This window comes from Dipodomys ordii, unplaced genomic scaffold (assembly GCF_000151885.1).
Source record: "Dipodomys ordii isolate 6190 unplaced genomic scaffold, Dord_2.0 Scaffold1, whole genome shotgun sequence".
NCBI classification, from domain to species: domain Eukaryota; kingdom Metazoa; phylum Chordata; class Mammalia; order Rodentia; family Heteromyidae; genus Dipodomys; species Dipodomys ordii.
In genome coordinates, this window is record NW_012267217.1 from 39,673,866 (window position 1) to 39,692,386 (window position 18,521).

At 35.7% G+C, this 18,521-nt stretch overlaps 1 protein-coding gene across 1 annotated transcript in view; it reads left to right on the forward strand.

Annotated features, from left to right (window-relative positions):
• The window catches only part of Nbeal1 (neurobeachin-like 1), a 209,214-nt gene that overhangs the window by 134,150 nt on the left and 56,543 nt on the right, over nucleotides 1-18,521 (forward strand). The window contains exons 28-36 of the mRNA XM_013015843.1: nucleotides 560-703; nucleotides 961-1,089; nucleotides 2,790-3,095; nucleotides 3,190-3,339; nucleotides 5,471-5,628; nucleotides 6,824-6,948; nucleotides 8,944-9,070; nucleotides 16,331-16,476; nucleotides 18,124-18,257. Coding sequence (XP_012871297.1) covers nucleotides 560-703; nucleotides 961-1,089; nucleotides 2,790-3,095; nucleotides 3,190-3,339; nucleotides 5,471-5,628; nucleotides 6,824-6,948; nucleotides 8,944-9,070; nucleotides 16,331-16,476; nucleotides 18,124-18,257 — 1,419 coding nt within the window. The remainder of the gene's footprint in view (nucleotides 1-559; nucleotides 704-960; nucleotides 1,090-2,789; nucleotides 3,096-3,189; nucleotides 3,340-5,470; nucleotides 5,629-6,823; nucleotides 6,949-8,943; nucleotides 9,071-16,330; nucleotides 16,477-18,123; nucleotides 18,258-18,521) is intronic.

The following is an 18,521-nucleotide window of genomic DNA, read 5'->3' on the forward strand; positions in this document are numbered from 1 at the left end:
GCCACTTCCGGCTTTTTTCTTTTTGCTTATGTGGTACTGAGGAATCAAACCCAGGGCCTCAGGCATGCAAGGCAAGCGCTCTACCACTCAGCCACCTTCCCAGCCCCTAATTTCTGAATTTTTAAAGAAACTATTTTTAGTATTTAATGGAAAATAGAGTATGAGTTACTGTCATAGCCTTTTAATATTCTTAGATCAGTTAACTATGATTTTTAATGTTGTATATTGAAGATAAGGTGCTCCAAATATTAAAAGGTCAGTCTATTATTATTAAATTTAATAAGCAACTTTCAGTTATATCTACTAATGTATTATTGGAGATAGAAGACTGTAGTAAATAGTTGTCAATGTTCCTTTTCTTTTATGTTTTAATGACTTTCTAGGCTTTTTTAAAATTTTATTTTTAAGTAGTTATACAAATAGTTGCCATTCAACAAAGTAGTATAAGAATGCAATGAATCTTGTTCATTGTCACCCCTTTCATCATTCTCTGCTTTCAACCTCACCTTCATAAAGTGGTTTTTAAGAGGATTTTTGTTTTATATTTAGTTTGTTACAGAAAATGTTAGAGTGGGCAGTCACAGAAAACAGAGAAGCAAAAATTAATCTGATAACTGCTGAAAATGCCTTCCGACTTACACTGATCATACAAGACTTTCTATACTCTGAGGGACTAGTCAATTCAAACATGTGGGCTGAGAAGGTTAGTGATATTCCCTTTGAGTTTTTAGAAATCAGTTTGACTCTTTAGAGCAGTAATACTTAATCAGATGCAGTTAAACATGGATAAGATGATGACTCGCCACAGATTTTATTTGCTACTACAAAATTCTTTTGACTTTTGTAAACTAGACTTTGGACTAGCTTTGAAATATTTGTGATTTGTATTGGTGTTGGGGAAATTTCATCAGTACATCTAAAAACTGGATGTTCTATTTCTCAATTTTTCTCTTCTGATAGCTGTTAGAGGATATCATGCTACTCTTCGACTGTCTGTCATTATGGTATTCTGAGAGTCCAGTGTGGGTAAAACTCTCTCAAATTCAGATCCAGTTGCTTTTGGGATTCATTGAAAAGGGAAGTTTGCAGGTTGGTCGTTTATTTTATTTTCTGTACTTGGATACAATATAGTTATTATGTACTAATTAGTTGATAATGCTTTTTAGAACTTCGTTTTATTGGTTCTCAAAATATTCGTATATCCATGACTTTACCTAAAATTTTAATCTTGTGAGATCAGAAAGGAGTGTAGGAGGCAGTTAATTGACTTCTTCCTCATATTCATGACTTCATATACTTTTTTTGTGTGTGCCAGTATTGGGGCTTGAACTCAGAGTCTAGTGCTGTAGCCTTAGCTTTTTCTCTCAAGGCTGGTGTTCTACCACTTGAACCACAGTTCCACTTCTGGCTTTTAGTGGATAATTGGAGATAAGAGGCACAGGGACTTTTCCTACTCATGCTGGCTTCAAACCTCTATCCTCATATCACAGCTTCCTCACTAGCTAGGATTATAGGCATGAACCATTAGCATCCAGCCAAACTTCATGTACTTTTAAGGATTCCTTTTATAGCATTTATTCACAGCTTATACTAGAAACATTACTCAATATCAGCTATATTTAGTTTAGCTTGTTAGGTGCTAGACAAACCATATAGACTAAATATGTACAGTTTAGGGTTTACATTTTTCTAAAATACTCCTTTCAAATTTGCAGGGAAATGGATAGACCTTGAAAAATTATGTTAAGTAAAGTAAGTCAGGCTTTGTCTCTCAAGAGAGACAAAAGGTACATGCATGTTTGCTCTCAGATGTGGAAGTTAGATTTAAATTGTAAACATATATGAAGACATATACAAGGTCATATTCATATACACAAACATATTGACTAAAGTATATGCAGGGGAGGATTGCAGTGTTGTAACTCCTTTGAACAACTAACTTACAGTTTAGCAAAATGAATAACAGAAAGCTGAAACATGTTGTTGGGAGGAAGGATGAAGGTAGGGAGTGGGGTGGAGGCAGACAAATGGAGAGAGGAGGGTTAGGTGAAGACATGCGTGATATTTAGTACACATGTGGAATTCAGTGGGGATGGGTAGGGTTGGAAGAGATGGGGAGAAAATGGAAGGTGTAACATTGATCAAGATTCATTGTGCTCATAAACTGACATGCTGAATTGAAACCCCTTGTACAACCACTTAAATATCATTTAAAAATAATTTTAAAAAATTAAAACATAAGCCAGGCATTGGTGGCTCATGCTTATAATCCTAGCTACTCAGGAGACTGAAATCTGAGACTGATGGCTTAAAGCCAGCCCAAGCAAAAAAGTCTGTGAACCTCTTACCTCCAATTAACCATCAAAAAAGCTAAAGTGGAACTGTGGTTCAAGTGGTAGAGATATAGTCTTGAGCAAAAATGCTCAGGGACAGTGGCCAGGCCCTGAGTTTAAGCCCCAGGACTGGCACAAAACAATAAAAATAAAACATGAAAGAAAATTCAGGTATCCTGTAGTTGGTGCTCCTCTCTAAGCAGTCTTTGTGCAAGTTCAAATGATGATAATAATGATAATATTGCTTCGACCATTCCTGTAGCTCTATGTTTTTGACTCAAGACGCTATGGAAACTTGACAGGCTAACTTAATATCTTAGCAATAAGGTAAGATGGGACCTTTCATGATTATTGACAATTATTATATCAGAATTCTGAACTTGAAGAGTGACACAGAACCTGTGCTATCATTAACTATTTTAGTGTGCTTTTCTTATCTTGTCTGTTTTCTTCTAGGTTTGTGCAATGGCATCAGCTAAGCTAAATACCCTTCTTCAGACTAAAGTGATTGAAAATCAGGATGAAGCCTGTTACATTTTAGGGAAGCTAGAACATGTTCTTAGTCAGTCAATCAAAGAACAGACTGAAATGTATTCATTTCTGATTCCCCTTGTTCGTACTCTGGTTTCAAAAATTTATGAGCTTCTCTTCATGAACTTGCACCTACCTTCTTTACCTTTTACCAATGGTAGTTCCTCATTTTTTGAAGATTTTCAAGATTATTGCAGTTCAAATGAATGGCAAGTTTACATTGAGAAATATGTAAGTTTCATCTTTTTGAGCAAAATTTTTCTACAACATCAGTTTTTTAGATGTGTATATAAAGTTCTGTGTTCTTTTTTTTTTTTTAAATAAGATTGTACCTTACATGAAGCAGTATGAAACACATACATTTTATGATGGTCATGAAAACATGGCACTTTATTGGAAGAATTGTTATGAATCCTTAATGGTGAATATGCATAAACGAGATCGAGAAGGAGGGGAAAGCAAGCTCAAATTTCAGGTAAAAAAATATTAAATGTTGGGGTGGGAATGTGGCTTAGTGGTAGAATGCTTGCCTGGCATGCGTGAAGCCCTTGGTTCTGTTCCTCAGTACCACATAAACAGAAAGAGCTGGAAATGACTCTGTGGCTCAAATGGAAGAGTGTTAGCCTTGAGCAGAAGAAGCTCAGGGACAGCGCCCAGGCCCTGGCCAAAAAAATAATAATAATAAATGTTCTAAAATTAAACCTTTCATGTTGATTTCAAGCATTTAATATTTAAATAATAGTAATATCAACACTGAAATTTGGAAACAAGTCGTCTGAGAATTATTTGAGAGTTAGAAGAAAAAATAACAGTTGAGTAACAGTTGAATAAATTGAATATAACATTCTAAATGTAGTGATCATATAAAAAGTCTACTAAGGCAAAAATCCATTAGGAGCTATATTTAAGGAGGCTGGATGCACGTTTGTACTTAAAAGGAAATTTATAGTACATATGCATATAGTAGAAAAAAGGCTTCAAAAATTTTGTTTCTATTTTTAGATACAACAGAAAATTAATTTAATAACAATAAACATAGATAAGAAATTAACAAAGATGTGAACTAAGATGAAATTCAAAGGAGGAAAACAATAAACTGGCTCTTTGTGTTAGTAAAACTGATGAACATTCTAGCTAATGGACACAGCAAAACAAGAGAAATTTAAGTTCAGAAATTTAAGATGTAATATTACTACTGACTCCATAGATATCAATATCTTAATAAAAACTATTATAAGCTACTCTATGCATATAAATTTAACAACTTTTTTTTATCTTAGTGTCTTGGGGTTTGAACAAATGAATTTGGCCTTACACTTACTAGGCAGGTATTGTATAACTTGAACCACACACCCCTAGTTCTTTTTGCTTAAATTATTTTTCTGGGAGAGTTATGTTTTTGCCTGGGGCCAGCTTTAGCTTACACCTACTTCACCTCCTGAATAGCTAAGGTCACAGGCACATGTAACCACATGCTGCTGTTGGTCAAGATGGGATCTTACTTCTCTGCCTGGTGGGTAGATAAATCTAAGAGACCTTATTCCTAATTAACTAGTAAAAAGCTGGAAGTAGAGAGGACTCAACTGGTAGATTGCCAGCTGAGAGCACTAACAGCTGAATAAGAGTGTAAGACCCTGAGTTCAGGCCCCAGTACTAGCAGGAAAAAGGAGGAGAAGGAGTCTCACTAACTTTTTACATTGGCTGGTCTTGAAGGTCAGTCCTTCAGATCCTAGCCACTGGAGTAGCTGGACTTTCAGGCATGGGTTATGCACTTCTCCAAAATCTGACAACTTATCAGTTTCTTGACTTAGAAATAAGTACATATATTAGATAATCCTAAATCTATGAAAGAAGCTCAGTTTATAGACCTTCCAAAATAGAAAACTACCAGCCCATTTGGTTTCATGGACAAATTCTATCAAACATTGATGGAGAAGTTTTTCTTCAGAAAATAGAAAAGTAAAAATATTTTCCAACTTATTATATGAACGCAGTGTTATATACCCTCATACTGATGTTATACAAACATAGTACAAGAAAATTGGAGACTAGCAATCCCTCAGGCTGGCCCTCTGGCAAACCGGAGACACTTAGAGATACCAAGTCTAGAAAGAAAAGGAGGAGAGGGTAATGGAAAAGGAGGGAGAAAGACTATATTATCATCAGTACTTGAAGAAAAAGAACTTCACAGAATTTAACATGCAAGCTTAACTTCTACAAAAATCCCACAGCTAGATTCATACCACATACAGAGGGAGGTTTTGAGAAAAATGTAAATTCTCAGGAGTAAAGGTGTTAAATGAAGACCCAAGCTGCTTTCAGCTAGATAACTCATCAAAGAAGAATATTAAAGATATATTTTAGGGCAAAAGTAAAAAGTGAATTCAAGATCTTAAAGTATAGAACAACCAGTGAAGTTATTGACATAATCATAATTAACTCTCTAACAGAAGAATCATTTCTGTCTGAAATCCAAAAGAACATCTGTTGATGTCACCAGTTTCGTCCATGTTCTAATGAACAGTAGATCATCTGCCAACGAACAGTTCGGAGACTGTTAGATGTTTTTCTACTTATGACTTAGTACTGTATGGCTTTTCTTTCAGGAGTTTTTTGTGGAGCCATTTAATCGAAAAGCACGCCAAGAAAACTTGAGGTATAATAATATGCTTAAACAACTTAATAGCCAACAGTTGGCTACTCTTAGATGCTGGAAGGCAGTGCGACTCTATATCACAGGCGAAAGAGGTCCTTGGGCGGAAAGGTAGGATCTTATTTGTTAATAATTACTTTTTCTTTAAAATTCTGTAGAACTCTGTGTATGTGTGTGTATGTGTGTCTGATATTAGGGTTTGACCTCGGGACCTTGTGCCTGCTAGGTAGATGCTTTCCCACTTGATTATTTTTTTTTCTGAGTAGTGTTTTGTTTTATACCCTGGCAGGCCTGGACTTCAATCCACTTGTGATTCCCCTGTAACTGGGAGACATGTGTACAACTGCATCCACCTTTTTATTGGTTGAAATGAGATCTTTCAAGTTTTTGTTTAGGCTAGCCTCAAACTATCATCCTCCTGATCTCAGCCTCCTGGGTAGCTAGGACTATAGATGTGAGCTACATAGCACCTGGCTGTGCCTAGAACTTTTAAACCAGTTCTCTCATTTCCTCCACAGCCCCCCCTCCACCTTTGTTTTCTTTGTTTGGCTGCCAGAGTATAAATCCAGGATCTGTGCATGCTGGGCAAATGCTCTATTACTTGAGCCATGTCCACAGCCCTTATTTCCAATGTTTTTTTTTTGTTTGTTTTTGTTTTTTTTGCTAGTCCTGGAGCTTGAACTTAGGGCTTGGGCACTGTCCCTGAGATTCTTTCGCTCTAGGCTAGCACTATACCGCTTGACCACAGTGCCATTTCTGGCTTTTTCTGTTTATGTGGTACTGAAGAATCAAACCCAGGGCTTCATGCATGCTAGGCAAGCACTCTACCACATTCCCAGCCCTTCATTCCAATTTTTAAAGAGTACTTTTAATATTATTAATATTATTGCATCTTTGTGGCAGAGGTATTTATGGTAATTAAGAACTTCATTGAACAGTGAATAGTGAAGGTATCAAGCCTGAAATGTAAAAGTCCCTGTTTAAATCTTTTTTTTCTTGTTTAAATATAATAGAGCCATGTTTATTAAAATTAGAAGTAGCTTTTAAGGGTATTTGCTTCCATGATTTTTTTTTTTACTTTCTGTAGGCCTTGTACAAATAATTTAATTCAATACAGGATCCTCATGCATAAACTATAGGTAGCTACACAAACTCATTTTAATTCTCTCATGGTGGCTTGGTCAAATGAGATAATAAATGTGAACAAATATAATATACTGGCTACAGTATTTCAACCAACTAATCTTTGTAACTCTAAGCTAAGTAATTTTACTTGTTTGATTATAAATATTCTAAATATTTTTAGGAAACAGACTCCAATTCACTGGAAACTAGCTAATGTAGAAAATTATTCCCGCATGAGACTCAAACTGATGCCAAATTATAATTTCAAAACACATGAAGAAGCTAGTGCCTTAAGAGATAATTTTGGTGAGTTCCAATAACTGTGTGGTTATTTATTAAAGGTAAGGTATTACAGGGATAGGAATTAAGGTCTTACTAATTTTTAAATATTTACTTATGAAGGAAGAGTAGCATTTTAAAACTGGTTTTTAAACGGTATGGTTGTATGTATTCAATGCTGTTACATTTGACCTAAATCTAAGATGACTTCATATTTCCATTGGTTATAAGCTTTCAAAAAAAATTTTTTGCATTGCAATTTTTTAAATTAAGTTTTTTATTGTGGAAATACTGTACAGAGGGGTTACAGTTAACATGAGCAGAAAAAATATTTTAGTTACAAAGTTTACTGTAGTTTAAATCAAGCTGTCTCTTATAGTGGAACAATATCCTCCTTTAGAATGTTATTAAAAAACTAGACTTCTTAGTAATCTTTTAGTCTTTTATAATCTGTTTTTAAATAACTCTAGGCTGTTAGTATTTTAGGTGAGCCAGTGCCTTCTTCTAGAAAAATGTATTTTAACAGCAATATTTCAAAAACAGATGTCAAGGGATTTGTGTAGGTTGGTAGATGTTTGTGAGGCCATTGTGATGTCATATACATATGTGTATATATACACACATATATCAAGGTATATATATGTTATATATCATGGTATATACATATATATACACCATATATATGAATTTATATATGTATTTTACCACAGTCACTTCTACATTCTGTGCTCCATGACTGTGTTATTGGTGAACAGAGTTCCAACTTTTCCATTTTTAAATTTTATATATTGGCCAATATATTTAATACCATAAAATTAATTAAGGAAGCCATATACCTGCTATTTAGGGTCTTATATTCTAAAGTAATTCAAAGATAGTGATATTCTTTAACACAGAATAATATCCCTGTTGATAATATAATCACTGTGTTTGTAAATATTGTATATATGCAATATTTCCATTCCTACAAAATGTTTAGCTCATAAAATATAAATTGCATATATGTATCAGAATTAATTGCCTATTGGTTACTATATGCTTCAAAAATAAACATTTCTGCTCTTACTTTATGATTATCTGCTAGTTAAAAACAATTTGTCATGTTCTTCCTTAGGATTTCTTTTCTTTCTTTCTTTTTTTTTTGTCTGTTGCAGGGCTTGAACTCTGGACCTGGGCACTGTCCCTGAGCTCTTCAGCTCAAGGCAAGTGTTCTACCACTTGCCACTACCACAGCACCACTTTCAGTTTTTGGTTGGTTTAATTAGAAATAGGAGTCTCATGGACTTTCCTGCCTGGGCTGGCTTTGAACTGTGATCCTCAGATCTCAGCTTCCTGAGTAGCTAGGATAACAGGCGTGACCCACTGGCGACCGGCTAGGATTTCTTTAGTACAAATGCACAACAAAAAGTTTTATTACATTAATACATTGAAAATGATTATTTCTTTGACTTAATTATTGCTATTTTAGAATTTGTGTAATTATATGTGATTAATGGAGTTGTATTATTCAACTACATAAAATCGGTCTTTACTCGTTTTAGACTTTTTAATAGAAACAAAAGGAGACTGTCACTAAAAATAGTTACCTACCATGGTTTAGAAACTTTCCTTTGACCACATGTACATAATTTTTAAAATTACTATCAAATCAAGCATGGTGGCTCAAATCTCAAATCATCCCTACTCAAGAGACTGACATCTGGAGGTTATAGTTCAAAGCCAGCCTAGGCAGGAAACTCCATGAAACTCTTATCTTTAATTAACCATCCAAAAGTTGGAGGTGGACCTGTGACTCACCTGGTAGAGCACTAGCTTTTACCAAATAAGCTTGGAGACAGTGTCCAGGTCTTGAGTATAAGCCTTGGGACTTGAACAAAAAGCGTCTCTATCCAACATCATCTAATTCAAAGTACTATCTTGACTTGTAAAACACATCTATGATCATTATGTAATTAACAGTCAGAAATTATAGAGGGCTATAGTATTATTTTTTTGTTTAATAGATATTTTGTGTTTGAACAGGTGTCCAACAGTCACAGCCTTCCAGTGATTCGTTGCTTTTGGAAGCAGTAAAACAAGTTAAAGTTAGTGATTTGGAGGAGGATAAATTAGAACTTCTTGAAGAAGACTTAACAGCCAAAGTATATATGTATGTATAAGTATTGGAAAGAGTTTAAAATTGTTTTAAGAAATAGGATTTTGGATTAGCTTGAAATTCTAACGTACATTTCCAATGTTCAGGATTTAATTCCATGTCAGCTTTTAGAAGTCATCAGTGTTTACTGAGATTATCAAGCAAGGTTTCAAACTGGTGTCACTTAGAGTTTGTCCCTGAAATAAGAAAATATTTTTTTCAATAAAAAATAAGTGGAGGTTTATGCCCATGATCCTACCTACTCAGAAGGCTGAGATCTGAGGACTGCAGTTGAAAGCCAGTGAAGTTAGGAAATTCTCTGAGACTCAAATCACCAGAATTGAAGCTGTGGAACTGTGGTTCCCTCGGACGCTCACAAAATACTAAATGAAAAACAAGATATCAAATTGGTGAGATCCAGATAAGGCTTAGGTAGTATAGGGCCTGAGTGTAGCTCACTGGTATAGTACCTACCAAATATGCACAAAATCTTATATTTGACCTCCATCATGTAAAAAAAAAAAGTCAGTAAAATAAAGATTAAACACTATGAAAGAAAAATGAGGCAGAAAAAAAGGATTAAGGAATGGCAAACCATTAAAAAATAAACAAAAAGCAAGAAACATAAGCCTCTGGCCAGGCTATTTAGGAACAAAAGGCAGCAATAATCAGTTTCAGGAATGAAAAAAGAAATATCACCACCAATATTAAAATGATTAAAAGGGAAAATATTCTTTTTCAATGCTTTCATGATAGTAAATTTCATCATGTAAATGAACAAATTCTTTGACATACAAATTACCAAACCTCCCTCAGGAAGAAGTAGATACCTGTATAGCTTTAGATATATTTTTCAAATTTGAGTTAATAGCTTTAAATGTTCACTCATGCAAATATAAAATATATTATTTTCTCATCTCTTTTGTTTCTGTTTTCATGTATATTATGGTTACATTTGTCACATAATTACTAAACTTAGTAACTGATTATCATCTTCTGTCATATATTGGCTTTCAGACAGAAGGCCTTCATGTTTTTGGTGAGGGGGTTGCTAGGATTTGAACTCAAGGTTTTGCATTTTCTAGGCAGGCATTCTTCCATTTGAGTCACACACACACACACACACACACACACACACACACACACACACACACACATCCAACCCTTTAAAGTATTAATTATTTTTCTTGTAGGTCTCACATTTATGCCAAGGCCAACATGGACAGTGATTCTTATTTATGTGTCCCACATAGTTAGGCTGACAGGCAAACATTACCATGCCCAGCTTACTCATTGAGATGCGGGTCTTCTAACCTTTTGTACCAGCTGGCTTTGCACTGAAATTCTCCACATCTTTATATCTTTGAATTATAGCCATTGACCACTGTAAGGGAAGTTAAGGAAAGTTAATAGCTACAGATTCTCTCAGTCTTTGCTACCTATGGAAATTTTTATTTTTGTGTTCATTTTTTGGCTTCTTGGCTTTTTTCAATTTTTAATATACATTTTTATTGTAAAGATATTGTACAAAGGGGTTACAGTTACATCAGCAAGGTAATGAGTCCATTTCCTATGGAGCATTGTTACCCTTTCCTTTGTTTTTCCCCTTTTCATTTTTTTTTTTGAGACAGTGTCACTCTGTTGCTGTAGCTGTCCTGTATCTTGAGACCCCTGCCTTAACCTACTGAGGGTTTGGAATTACAGGTGCATTGCTTCATTTTAAAATCAAGCTTTACTATTTTAAACTATACAATTCAGTGGTTTCTTAGTATAGTCAGTAGATTATGCAAGCATAATCACTATGTAATTTCACAGCATTTCTATCACCTCCAGAGTAAAGCCTATACTTTTTAGTAATCCAAATGTCCTGGCTCCACAGTGTCCTATGGAGCAATACATTTCCTATAAATCATACAATATGTGGCTCTGTGTGCCTGGCCTATTTTATTTTGGCATGTCTCCATAATAGTGCTTAATTATTTTTATGGTGAATATTATTCTGTTTGTGGGTGTCATATTTGGTCTAGCTGTTCATTAGTCCCTACTTTTTGCCTCTTATGAATAATAGTTCCATGAATATATATGTATGAGTTTTTTGATTGGTTATTTTTGTTTTTGTTTTTGTTTGGCCAGCCCTGGGGCTTAAACTCAGGCTCTGGATGCTGTCCCTGAGCTTCTTTTGCTCAAGGTTAGCATTCTACCACTTGAGCTACTTCTGGCTTTTTTGGTTTATGTGTTACTGAGGAATTGAACCCAGGGCTTCATGCATGCTAAGCAAGCACTCTACCACTAAGCCACATTCCCAGCCCATATGTATGAGTTTGTATATGACCATATATCTTTAGTTATATTGAGTGTGTACTTGAGGGGAATTTCTAGCTCATGTGATACCTTCTTTTTGTCCTTTCAGGGTATTACCATGTATGTGTATGTATGTGTGTATATGCATGTGTGTGTGTGTGTGTGTGTATGTGTGTCTATCTGTCTGTCTGTCTCTCTCTATGTACTGTTCCTGGGGCTTGAACTCGGGGCTTGGGCATTGTCTCTGAGATTTTCTTGCTCAAGACAGTATTCTTCTACTTGAGCCACAGCTCCACTTCTGCTTTTTGGTAGTTAATTGAAGATGAGTAACATGGAGTTTTGTTTTGAACCACAGTCCACAAATCTCAGCCTCCTGAGTACCTAGGATTCTAGTCATGAGCCACTGGGGCTCAGCGCCAAAATGTTTTTTATAGTGACTACTTTGTTTTACATTCTTACTAGCAATGTTTGGGATTTCTCACTTCTCTCCATCTACTCTTAACTCCTATTTCTTTTCTTCTTAAAAATTAATTAAAGCTTCCGGGTGCCAGTGTCTCATGCTGAGCCTGGCTAGGAAAGTCCTTGAGACTCTTACTAAACACCATAAAGCCAGAAGTGGAGCTGTGACTCAAGTAGTAGAGCACTAGCCTTGAGTAAAAAATCTCAGAGACAGCCAGCCACCCATGTCCTGAGTTCAGGCCCCAGGAGAGGCACACACGCATGCAAAAAAATTATTAGAGCCATTCCAGACTGTTGGAAATGGTATCTCATTAGCATTTCTCTAATGACTAATAATATGGGCTGTTTTTTCATTGTTGATTATTTATGTCTTCTTTGGTGAAATTTCTATGCAAAATTTTTGCCCATTTGTAAATTGGTTGAGTTCTAAGAATTCTTTCTATTTTTTAATTTTTTGCCAGTCCTGGGGCTTGAATTCGGCCTGGGCACTGTCCTTGAACTTCTTTTGTTCAAGGCTAGCACTCTATCAACTTGAGCTCTAGCACCAATTCTGGCCTTTTCTGTGTATGTGGTACTGAGAAATATAAATCAGGGCTTCATGCAGACTAGGCAAGCACTCTACCACTAAGCCACATTCTCAGCACCTAAGGATTCTTTATATAATCTGGAGATATATGACCTACAAATTTTATCTGCTAGTGGATCTTTGGTTTTCACTTTTTGTTTTCTTTTGTTTTTGGGTCTGGTCGTGGGGCCTGGGCACTGTTCCTCAGCTCTTCAGCTCAAGGCTAGTGCTCTACCACTTGAGCCACAGCATCACTTCCGGCTTTTTTCTTTTTGCTTATGTGGTGCTAAGGAATTGAACCCAGGGCCTCATGCATGGAAGGCAAACGCTCTACTACTGAGCCACCTTCCCAGCCCTGTTTTCTTTTCTTTTGAGATGGAATTTTACAATGTTTTGTTTGGTCTTAAACTCCAAAGCTCTAGTGATTATCCTGCCTCAGTCTCCTTAGTAGCTGAGAATATAGGCACACGTCACTGTATCTAGCATTATTTTCTTGATGGCATCTTTTGTAAAGGTTTTAATTTTGAAGAAATCCAAATATCTGTTTTTCCCCCTTTTTTAAGGCCATTAGTGCCATATTTTAGTAATTATTGCCTAATCCAAAGTCATTCAAATATTCTTATAATTTCGTTCTTAAATTTAGATTTTTGAGCTTAATTTATTTTTGTATATAATGTGAAAGAGGTGTACAGATTCATTCTTTTTATGTGATTATCTAGGATTTTTTTTGCGGGGGGGCTGGCCCAGTCGTGGGGCCTGAACTCTGGGCCTGGGCACTGTCCCTCAGCTCTTCAGCTCAAGGCTAGCGCTCTACCACTTGAGCCACAGCACCACTTCCGGCTTTTTTCTTTTTGCTTATGTGGTGCTGAGGAATCGAACCCAGGGCCTCAGGCATGCAAGGCAAGTGCTCTACCACTGAGCCACCTTCCCAGCCCATTAAGAAGATATTCTTCTTCTTTTTTTTTTTGTCGGTCGTGGGGCCTGAACTCTGGGCCTGGGCACTGTCCCTCAGTTCTTCGGCTCAAGGCGAGCACTCTACCACTTGAGCCACAGCACCACTTCCTAGGATTTTTTAATGTGTTCAGCACCATTACCTTTAATTAATGTATAGTTCATTTATTACAAATATTACTGAGCTCCTAGTTGTCAGTTATTTTCTTTCCATTTATTAGGTATTATATTCTTTTGTTTCCATTATTTGCAATAACTAGTATATGTCTGAGTCAAGCAGAAAAGGTCAGATAAGGTGATGTTAGGGAAATGAACCTGAAGATATATATTCAAATTCTTTTTTCTTTCATGCGATTGTTTCTAACACACTTATAAGATTATTTCTTTGTTGCTTTGTATGTCCCTCCCCCACAGTATAACCCCTGCTTTTACTGTATTTGATGTTGGTATAATTTGTGGAGGGGAAGGGAAAAAACAAATTGTTTAAATAGGAATACAGGTGGACCCATTGCAACAATGAGATGTACAAGTCGTTATGTCGAAAACGAACTTTACAACTTTGGGAGGGGGGGAGGAGGACTGGGTGGAGGGACGGGGGGAGGAAGGGAAGGGATGGGAAGGGGAAACAAAGGAGGAAGCTACAATGCTTGATAAGAAATGTACTTCTGTACAGTATTTTCACAATAAAATAAAATGTAGAATCAAGCTGAGCACTGATGGCTCATACATGTAATTCAAGCTGCTCAGGAGGCTGATCTGAAGATCATAGTTTAAAGCCAGCCTGGGCAGAAAAGTCTATGAGACTATTATCTCCAGTTAACCACCAGAACACCAGAAGTAGAGCTGTAGCACAAAGTGGTAGAGCAAAAGCCTGAGTGGTAGAGCACTAGTCTTCAGCAAAAGAGCTCAGGGACAGCAGGTCCTAAGGTCAAGCCCCATGACAGACCAAAAAAAAAAAAAAATAGAATCAATGCACTGTCATTAAATATAAATAACATTTAGAACTTCTTTTAGACTACTTACTACTCAGTTTAGTACCAAACATTGAAATTTTACAAACATCTTTTTAGTGATTCTTTTTTTTTCCTAAGCCATAGCTTTAACTAAAGGGCTATAATATCACTAGCTAAGTTGTTGAAACTTACAGAATGTCTTCATATAAATTCATGGAAATGGATTAGACTTAATCATTGCTATTCTGGACACGAGGCATTTATGAAATAACTAGAGAGAAGCTAGCCAAAATAATTGCATGAATAATATTTTGTGAGTAGTAGTAGTTCCCACTTCTATACTAAGCAGAAAAAGTTACCTAAGGTAACTCAATTTTTCTTTTTCAAGAAATAGCATGGTTTCAGTTCTCCTTATACAAGATGACTGTGAGTAAGGTATGGCATTGGTAGTTGTTTATATTATCTCTAGTTGTGTTGTTAAGATGTTCCATTGTCATGATGATGATGCAATGGTTTTAGTTACTCTTGGAAAGTTTCAATTTAGAGTTTGAAAATCATAATTAGGTACTAGGTGCTGTGGTTCAATCTTGTACTTATTCTCAGATAGTTGGGAGGCTGAAATAGAAGAATCACGAGTTTGAAAGTAACCTGTTATCTCAAATATAATTAGTGTTACTAACAATTTACAAGACACTACTATTAATACAGTCTTAAAAAATATTTTAGTAGTTGTACAAAGGAATTTAAGTCCAACATTTCACTTCTATGAGCACAGTACATCTTGAACAGTATCACCCCTTCCATCATTCTCCTTCATCTTTCCCAACCCCATTCATCTGTCATTTCTTGGTTTCATTTCTACATATGTACATTGAATATTATGACTGTTTTTGTCTATCCTCTCTCTCTCCATTTGCCTGTCTCCCTCCCTTAAACCCCTAACTTATACATATAAGAGAAATCATGTGCCTTTTTACTCTCTGATTTAATCTAACATAACTTTTTTCCAGGCCCATCCATTTACCTGCAAATGACATAATATTGTTTTCCTGATGGATACATAAAATTTTATTTTGTGTATGTGTGTGTGTTTGTGTGTGTGTGTATGTGACATTTTCTTGATCTATTCTTCCATTGTAGGGTAATGAAATGATGGATATTTTTCTGTAACTAGTCTATGATATTTAGTCTAGCAATGAACATAGGTATGCAAGTATCTTTACTGTATCCTGATTTATAATCATAATGCAGTGTTTATCCACAGATTTATATTTTTCTGGGTAAATTTATGGTTCTCAGACTATGAGTAAAGTGACATGACAATATTGTTACATTTTTTTAAATCTGTCCTCTGCCACTTGTATTAGATTTACTATGTTTTGTTTTAAAAATTGTAAAGCATGTTTTTTTAAATACAGCTGAATCCGGATTAAAAAATATTTGGATGGCTAGGCAGGAAAGTTTGTGAGACCCTTATCTCCAATTACCCACCAAAAAGCCAGAAGTAGAGCTGCGATGTAGGTGGTAGCCTTAAGCAAAAATGTTCAGGGACAGTTCCCAGGCCCTGAGTTCAGGCCACAGGACTGGTACACAAAAAATAAAATTTGAGCCAGGCGCCGGTGGCTCACGCCTGTAATCCTAGCTACTTAGGAGGCTGAGATCTGAGGATTGCAGTTCAAAGCCAGCCTGGGCAAGAAAGACCGTGAGACTCTTATCTCCAATAAACCACTAGAAAACCGGAAGTGGCGCTGTGGCTCAAGCAGTAGAGTGCTCTCCTTGAGCTGAAAAACATAGGGACAGCGCCCAAGCCCAGAGTTCAAGCACAGCGGCCGACCAAAAAATAATAAAAATAAAAAATAAAAAAATAATATCTGGATGCTATTTAAGCAATTTAATATTCAGTAGGATGTTTCTTGTAGGTAATTAAAATATTCTTTCTTGAACACATAATTTCATGAGTTTGAGTTTAAATTTGAATGTGATATTCTTTTCCACTTAGGCAGGATAAATTGATGAGTACATTAAAAGTTTCCTTTTGTTTTACAGTGATGACAAAGAACAGGATCAAAAAGAAAAATTGGTGTTGACAGAAGACTGTGAACTCATTACAATAATTGACATAATTCCTGGCAGATTAGAAATCACTACTCAGCATATTTACTTCTATGATAGCAGCATTGAAAAAGAAGATGGTGAGGAGTTTTTGGAAAGTGGTTTCTGCTCAGTGATTAAATACCCAATTTAATCAGACATGAATGAGAAGAAAGCAGTTAAGATGGGACTGTGGAGACATAGTCTATAATGTAGAATGAAAAGTACAAAGTCAGTAACAGGTTTAATTTTTATCCAACAGTGTATTAAAGGAGAATGCTTTTATTTTGTATAAAAATTGTGGATGTATTTTGTGTGTGTGTGTGTGTGTGTGTGTGTATGCATATGTGTGTTATCACTGTTTGAACCCATGTATCATGTAGCTAGGCATGTATCATGAAGCTACATCTATAATATTATTTATTTTATTTTGAGACAATATATTGGTAAGTTGTTTAGGTTGGCCTTGAACTTGGAATGCTCCTGCCTTGTTCTCCCATATAGCTGATATTTCAAGCATACAGCACCATACCTGGATGTTTTAATTTTTTTATTATTCATATATTTCTAAGGGTTGGCTAGAAGGGCTCAAAATACAATTATAAAATCTAAATACATTTTAATTTATCCTACATTATATATTTACTTTATCCTGTAAGTGTGTAATTTTTTTTTAAGCCTTAGAGTTTGAAATCAGGGCTTTGGCTTGCTAGGCTAATGTTCTACCACTGAAGCCATGACCCCAGCCTTCTTTTTTTTTTTTTCTGCTTTAGTTTGTATATCAGGTAGCTTTTTCCTGGGCCAGTCTTGGACTGGCCTTCTACCTTTCTCTCTCTGTATTGCTAGGATTACAGGAGTGAACCATTATGTCTGGCTTTTTTGGTTGTTGTTTGTTTTTAAGATAGGGTCTCACTGGGATATAGGCATGAGTCACCATGCCTGCTCCCTCACTTAATCATTTATATGATAATAAAATGCTGATAAATCCAAAAATAAAACAAAAGAAAACTTTTTCTAAGTTATAATATCTAGAATTATCATTTGTTCTCATGAGAAGACAGTAGTATAGCTATACAAATTTAAATAGTTCTATAAATATCCAATAAATTTAATAAATAAATTTTTTGTGCCAGTACTACTGCTTGAACTCAGGGCTTGGACACTGTCCTTAATCTTTTTTGCTCAAGGTTAATGATCTGTCACTTGAGCCATAGTTCCTCTTCTAGTTTTTTTTTTTAAGTGGGTTTTTTGGGGGGTGGTTAATTGGAGATCAGAATTTCACATACTTTCCTGCTGCTGGGACTGGCTTTGAACCTTGATCCTCAGCTTCTTGAGTAGTTAGAATTATAGGCTTGAGCCTCCAGCTCCTGGCATAAATGATATGTATATATTTAGTCAGTTGTGGTGCTTGAACTCAAATCTGGGAGTTGTTCCTGAGCTTTTCTGCTCAAGGTTAGCACTCTACCACTTTGAGCCATAGCTCCACTTCCAGTTTTCTGGTGGTTAATTGGAGTAAGTTTCTAGAAACTTTCCTGCCTAGACTGACTTTGAACCTCAATGTTCAGATCTCAGCCTCCTTAGTAGCTAGGATTTGAGGCATGAGATAACCAGCGCAGAGAATAAATGATTTTTATAATGTTCAATTTCTTTTTCTTATATGATACTTTTGTCAGGAACAGGAGACATTTTCTACATAGTAAAAGTAACTTTATTTGGTACTCCAGTCACAGGATTTCCTCTGTTTTTAGGAATAGGCTTTGATTTCAAGTGGCCTCATTCTCAAGTTCGAGAGATTCACTTACGGCGTTACAATTTAAGGAGATCAGCTCTTGAGATTTTCCATGTTGACCAATCCAACTACTTTCTTAATTTCAAAAAAGAGGTAAGGTACTTTTCTGGCTATCACAGAGTATTAGCTTGACATAATCTTCCAGTGAGCTTTAATATAGAAAGAATAGAAGTTAATCAGCACATATATTTTTTTGTTGGATATTGAGTGCTGGAGTGGTGGCTTTTAGTTTGTGTGTATACAGTACTGTGAAGTATTAGAATATTGAGTATCAGCCAAAAGATATCCAACAATAATATAACATGCAGTAAATAAAACATATTTGGAGGCTCAATCCCATTACTAAGGAAGCTCAGA